Source organism: Alosa sapidissima, chromosome 9 (genome assembly GCF_018492685.1).
Source record: "Alosa sapidissima isolate fAloSap1 chromosome 9, fAloSap1.pri, whole genome shotgun sequence".
NCBI lineage: Eukaryota > Metazoa > Chordata > Actinopteri > Clupeiformes > Clupeidae > Alosa > Alosa sapidissima.
The window spans coordinates 26,521,009-26,528,271 of NC_055965.1; the positions used below are offsets into that span (position 1 = coordinate 26,521,009).

At 39.6% G+C, this 7,263-nt stretch overlaps 1 protein-coding gene across 1 annotated transcript in view; it reads left to right on the forward strand.

Moving 5' to 3' along the window:
• Positions 1-874: 874 nt before the first annotated feature.
• LOC121719514 (CMRF35-like molecule 8) overlaps positions 875-7,263 on the forward strand; it is a 6,495-nt gene continuing 106 nt past the window's right edge. The window contains exons 1-6 of the mRNA XM_042105231.1: positions 875-1,007; positions 4,446-4,751; positions 4,901-5,302; positions 5,531-5,629; positions 5,826-5,881; positions 6,748-7,263. The exon at positions 6,748-7,263 is cut by the window's right edge and continues 106 nt beyond it. Coding sequence (XP_041961165.1) covers positions 968-1,007; positions 4,446-4,751; positions 4,901-5,302; positions 5,531-5,629; positions 5,826-5,881; positions 6,748-6,978 — 1,134 coding nt within the window. The 5' untranslated portion in view covers positions 875-967 and the 3' untranslated portion in view covers positions 6,979-7,263. The remainder of the gene's footprint in view (positions 1,008-4,445; positions 4,752-4,900; positions 5,303-5,530; positions 5,630-5,825; positions 5,882-6,747) is intronic.

A 7,263-nucleotide genomic window follows, 5' to 3' on the forward strand; every position in this document is an offset into this window, starting at 1 on the left:
TGACAGCTGCTACGAATGTGCATGTTATGAACTCACCCGTCAAGTAAAGTGTTACCAAGAATTGTGTCCTAACCGATTATTAACACATGTTGCTATGGCACGACATGTTTGCTTTTAGTAAACACTCTCTGTCTTTTGCCATCAGTTTACTGAACACCCTCCATATTTTGACATCATTTTACTAAATACTGATTATCTTGTGTCACAATATTACTAAAATGAACACCCTGTGGTCTGGCTTTCACCAAACCAAGCTCAATCTTTTAAGATTGAACATTAGTCTGGGGAGTCCTATGTATTTTCTACTACACAAGAGGCGTGATCAACAGGCATAGTTCAAATTACTCTGTACGCAATTGGATAGTCATTCACCAATCTGACCAACGAAACGGGTGACGTTTGCAGAGTGATGCGAAAACTCCAGGCTCTCCCGCTGTCGTCATTGTTTTAAACCTGCCAATAGCGCGCCAGGTGGATAAGCCAGTTTGTGATTGGCCCCCGCAAAAGTGTAACGGAAGCAGGAGAAAGAGCCCGAGCTGCAGGGCAGAAAAAAAACCGCCGTCAGATAAGGCTGGGTTTACCCATTTTGCCACCAATTTACTAAACACCATGCATTGTTTGTCTTGTCATTGTGATTATCTCTCTTGAAATGGTGGTAGCTTATGTGGCCATGTCAGTCAATTACTGTACTTCGATTTAATTAGGTTATATCTTACTGTTTCAATTTGGAAATTATCTCTCACTCTTGCACTCCTCCCTCTCTCTCTAAAAACTCTCTCTCTCTCTCTCCCTCTATTTTAATCACCTTGTGGACTGTACCCAAGTGAGAGAGAGGAACCAAGAATAGTTCAGTGGGTTGTGACAAAGAAAAACTGATTGAAAAGCAGAAGTCTGCTTTTCAAAGTAGCCTAGCTGATTTGGAACATATGTCGAAACCTGATCATTAGGACACAGTAAAAGGACCAAAATGACGATGATATGGCTTTATATGCTGTTCTTAAGCTCAGGTAAAAGATAAAGTCTGTCTATCTATCTATCTATCTATCTATCTATCTGTCTATCTATCTATCTATCTATCTATCTATATATCTATCTAATTCAATAACTATAATCATTTCAATACTTCAAACTTGTCAGTGGTTACTACTGCTGCTGTTTTATGGATCATTATCCACTGTGGAAGGATAGCTGACAGATTTGTGTTCTCTTTGACGTGGTTTTTTTGACGAGTGCAAAAGGAGTTTGCGAAAAGGAGTTTTGACGAGTGCAAAAGGAGCTGTTTGCACTCGTGTGATGTGAGTGCTGCACTTTCTGCTGGGGGAGGGGAGGAAAGGAAAACTGTCAATGTCGTGTTCTTTTGACTTCCTTATATGAACTATTACAATTTTTCTCAGTCGCTTTGGTGCTTTTCTCAGATCAGAATGAAAATTATCATAACTATTAGTTCAACCTCCAAAGCATTTAGTCATTTGTGCACAGCAATTTCTCCTTCCTCTAAACAAATTGCAAATGCTTTTGAATATCAGTTGCTTTGTCATGTCAGTCAAAATGAACTATACTTATGGATGCTGAATAGTCGTTCCCATAAAAACTAATAGTCTTCATTTCATTGTTTGAGTCATTACATACACAATTGGTGAACTAGTTCTCAAATTCTGTCACAATGCTGTAGAATTGCAAAGAGCATACAGTAAAACTGTGAAACGTACATATTCAGTGTCTTGTACTCACTCCCCTAACTACAGCAATTTGTAACTTTACTGTAGTTTTCAAACGGCTGTACAAGTACTGTATAGTGCTGACTTGAGCATTTTCAGGTAGTGTCAACGACTTCTGACCTTTTTTTGCATGGGAAAACACTGAGGGCCAGATGTACGTACATTTGCGAATGTAGCATTATCCACGTCATGGACACACCGCAGATTGCGAACGCTGTCAGACCCAAGTGTCTGTCGTATTTATCAATCGTTCAATCCTTAGTGTAAACTGTGCCTTTCTCTGCCTTTCTCCGCCCATAAACTCAATTTACGAACGTCCACAACTGAATGGCAGCGCCTACATACAAGCGCAGTTGAATGAAGTTAACTGATGACAACATTAAAAAGAATCAAACGTTTAGCGATCATGAAATAATACCATACATGATAAAATGTAAACAAGCAGGGAGACAATGAAGATCAATAGTTCTACTCAAACTACTTGTGCACGTAGGCTATGGAAGATTGGTCAATTCTAGCAAGTAGGAAAGTTTAAGTGAATGACGTGAAAGTGAAAGTAAGACATTTGAAAGGCCAACGAAAGTTGAGGTTGCTTTTGGTAGTACAAATACTTTCACCACAAAAACTGGTGCTTTAAATAGCAATTCTGTTGTCTTTGAAAGGTTCTCTTATTGACGCATTGAACTGCAATTTGGATTAACACCTGCTTTTACAAGGCGGAATTATTTAGGCGCAGAATAAACGTGCGCTTTCAGGCGCAGTCTTTGTACATACCGCGGAATACATAACTAGGCGCTCTTTACTCTTTACTCTTCCCCTCCCATCTTTTTACGCTAAACTCCCACTTTCCCCTGGATCCTCCAATGAATGCATATGCATGACATGACAAACGCAATCTGACACTTTCAGCTCCTGCGACAGGCTGTTTGCGCTTTTACATCATTGCGGCCTGTTTGTACATACCTCGCAATGATTTTACACGCACATTGCGAAACAAATACGCCTGAAGTGGGCACAAAAGCGTTAGTACATCTGGCCCTGAGAGCATAAACTGTCGCAATAAAAACATGACAAAGCCATTAGACTATCTTGTTCATAAACAATGGTGTCAAGATTTCTCATTTTGATGACACTGGCAGTTTCATTGACATAAATACTTGCTTTTGAGGAATGGACTATCCATTTTGAGCAAGTGACGTGCTTTTGCAGGTCCACTAGGTTTTGCAGTTTGCACTAATTGTTGGGAGAAATGCACTAACTGCTGTGCAAATGTTAATAGTGATAGTGAGAAAAGCACCAAAGCGACTGAGAAAAACTGTAATTAGTTGTCATCTGTCTAGCATGTAGTTACGGACAAAATTATTCATACCCCGGGCAAATATTGATTTAATGTTGATTTTCTCTTGACCAATATGTTTGCTCTTGTTCTGAAAATGACACTGCCACATGGCCTAAGGTTGTAAGAGAATGTGGTAGAAACATGGAATCAACAAATTAAGCATTTTCATCTCTTTTTTACATTTTTATGAAAATAATTCATATACTTTTTAAATAATCAGTGGATTTTTTATTATTATGATTTTTTTTTCTAATTTGCGTTCATAGCTCTGAAAATTATTATTTTAATACCTACCAAGCCTCTCCATGTCTCCATAATAATTCTAGACCGCACCTTTTTTTTTTTTGTGATTATGTTTTTTATTCACATTTTCTGCAAAAATGGTATGGCTTTGTCATGTTTTCATTACGACAGTTTATGCTCTCAGTGATTTCCCATGCAAAAAAAGGTCAGAACTCGGTGACACCTGAAAATGCTCAAGACAGCACTGTACTTGTACAGCCATTTGAAAACTACAGTAAAGTTATAAATTGCTGTAGTTAGGGGAGTAAGTGAGTACAAGACACTGAATATGTACATTTCACAGTTTTACTGTGCTCTTTGCAATTCTACAGCATTGTGACAGAATTTGATAACTAGTTCACACATTTTGTATGTAATGACTCAAGCAATGAAATGAAGACTATTAGTTTTATTGGGAACGACTATTCAGCATCCATAAGTACAGTTCATTTTGATTGACATGACAAAGCAACTGATACATGTTCAAAAGCATTTGCAATTTGTTCAGAGGAAGGAGAAATTGCTACTATGATGTGCACAAATGACTAAATGTTGTGGAGGTTAAACTAATAGTTATGAGAATTTTCATTCTGATCTGAGAAAAGCACCAAAGCGATTGAGAAAAACTGTATGACATCTAGTTTTTTGCATGCATTTGCATGCAATGACACAAGTGATACAATTAGGCCAATTTGCTTTATGGTGTAGGAGTATTCAGTAGAAAACCAGTATAGTGCATTTTGACCAACTACATTAGTCATTGAAAATGAATTAAAAAAGAGCAGACATTTGTATAAAATAATTTGCATTGATGTACCAAAGCATTGCTATTTGTTCAAGATGGGGAGAAACTGTTCCAATGATGTGCACAAATGATAAGATGATATGGAGTTTGAACAAACAGTTTTGAGAATAACAATTTTGATCTGAGAAATGTGCCAAAGCAACTCAGAAAAACTGTAACAGTAGCTTATCTGTAAGTCACATAATGTTTATTCATTTATATCAGGATAGGACTGTATGATTAATTGACTAATGGTATTTTAGACATAAAAGTTTTACTTCCCTATAAATAAAAACATTCTATGTTTTGTGTCATTTTGAAGTGAACAGCCAGGGTGAAATCAAAGTGAAAGGATTTGCAGGAGGCTGCATCATCATTAAATGTACCTTCAAGAATTTACAAAACAACAAAGATAAATATTTCTGTAAGGATGCAAAGACAACTCTAAACATATGTCCATATGAGAAAATGTCCACTGGAAAAGACAAAAGATACTTTGAGTATTACAACACCAACAGTGGGACATTACAAGTTCACATCAAAAACCTCACTGAGGAAGATGCTGGGCAGTACCAATGTGGAGCTGTCAATGGTGAGCACATCCCAGTGACCCTGACAGTCAAAAAAGGTAATGAGTTTATATCTGCTTTGGCCTCTACCAGGTATGCTAGTGGTTAAGTATGTAGGCGTATTGTTTTTATTGCATTTAATTCAAAAGAGCGTTTCACTGACTGTGTGTGTGCTTGTGTTATTGATGGAATTCTGAAATATTTACAGATGATTGCTGTGTTCAGCCCATCTCAAAGACTGCTCAATTGAGAAGCAGTGTTGACATAAGATGCAGCTATCCAAAGGAGTCTGAAAGCAACAGCAAACACTTCTGCAAACTGAGCCCTGAGTCCATGTGTGCAGACCTGATAGCATCCAAAACAGATGAGACCAGGGGAAGGTTCTCCATTGTCCATGATAGAGACCAGAGGCTCTTCACCGTGACGATCAGAGATCTGACCAGGACTGACTCCGGGGTTTACTGGTGTGGGGTCAGGACTGGGGCCATGAGTAGAAGCATGGCTCTGATCACAGAGGTCAATCTACAGGTCAAACATGAAATTACAGGTCAAGAGCCACCGCCTTCAAACCCACCATCAACTTCAGCAGCAACACCAGGATCAGCTAGTAGTAAGAGAACTTTGCTGTACAAACAAATCACCTATTTTAGGTGTGGTACTATGGTGTGAGACATCCTATCAAGCTATAATGACCAATTCAGTGGAAAGGTCACAAACATCCCCAGGCTTATATTATTGTTTATATCATAGTGTAGCCACTCTCTGAAAGCCTCTGATATGAGAATCCCACGGACCATGCTTAAACAGTGTTGGTTGAAAATGAATGTGTTGTGTGTAGGTCAGCCTGTGATTGCAGCTGTGTGTGGGGGTGTAGCTGTGATGGTGTTGACCCTTGCTGTGTTCATGCACTTCAAATGCTGGCGTGCAAAAGCATCAGGTAAAGGTCATTCATCCGTTCATTCACTCATCCATCCATCCATTAATTAATTCCTTCATTTATTCATCCATTCACACATTCATTCATTCATTCATTTGTTCATCCCATAGACTGTATATATATACAGTCTATGGTTCATCCATTCAGTGCTTGGTCTGGTTGGTTTACAGTAATATGTGTGTGCTCGTCTCTACAGAGCCAGCCTCCTCCTCCAGCACGGACTCCTGTAGAGAGACAGGAAACAAGAGAGCAGTGAGTGGATCACCCTCCTTCTTTTTTCTTTTTCCTCTTCCTCCTCTTCCTCCTCCTCTTCCTCCTCCTCCACAATCCAGCCTTGTCATTGCACTACCACACTCTTCTCCTCATCCTCCTCTTCCTCCCTCTTTATCATATCAATATGTTACGTCTCCTTATTGTAGGAAATTGTTTTGTAACAGTGCACTGATTTTCATATGTTGGATATATCGTAACGCCTCCAATTATCACCACTTTTGTTCGAAAAGTTTTTCAATACTTCAAAATAACATTTGATAAATGAACCTTACATTTTTCAGTAGACATAGGTGTCTTTTTTGGTTCTTAACGGGAGCATTTACTGCCTGAAATATCCGATTTTGTTTACCACGCTCGGAGGTTAGTGCTGGCCTGGTCGGTCGCCTATTTACGCCGTTTCAACGGCACATGAACGGTTAGATCATGAAATTAAAATTCCACTGGAGCTCCAAGCGGATGTGTACACGCAGCCTTACAACACTGTTTACAGCTCTTCGAGTCACGGTAAAATTTTGGGGGCATTTTTGGTACATAGCTAATTTAGATACACCTGTGGTGTGGGTGCTTGCGTTTCTTTAGGAATCTGCCGTCTTGGTTTGTATAGAAATTGATATTAGGTGACACATACACGCAAGACGGCGGACATACGGGACCGACGGTAATAGGGGGAGTTCCGATATCCTCTTCCAATCATGAAGTTCATTTAAGTCGAGTGATACAGTATAAATCAACTTTATTTTTGTAACTATGATGATGACCACCATGATCAGAAACAAAATGAGAACATTGGACTGCCTGAATCTCATGTCTCTATGTCATTTGTGTCATCTGTGTCATTCTCTCAGCCCCAGGTGGACTGTGTGTATGAGGAGATCCAGGACAGCAGCAGTCCAGAGGGCAGCTCGCCTGTGGCGGAGGGTGTGTACGCTCTCGCCGATGCCCCCGCTGAGCCCTCGGACGACCCCGGGTACACCACCGTCAGCTTCAACAGGAACCCCGACCGTCACGCTGAGGCCGCCTCTACTGCCATGTCCAGGAGAGATGAGATGGCATCGGAATATGCCACTGTTAAGTAAAAGCCTTGTGAATGATGATGAGTGTTTATTATTTTGTTTAGTACTCATTGTTATTAGATACACACAACATAACATCTGTAGACATGCTACTGCTATGGATTTGGCGATTCTTTTATATTTTGTATTTTATTGTATATGAAACATTCAGGGCAATTCCGTGTGCACTGGATTGTGTGTTCACCACATCTTGAGACGTAGTGTATGCATTTAAATGGTTTGTCTGTCAGTTTGACAAATTATGTTTATGTGAGGCTTTGATTCCCCTAGTGGCCAAAGATGGTAACT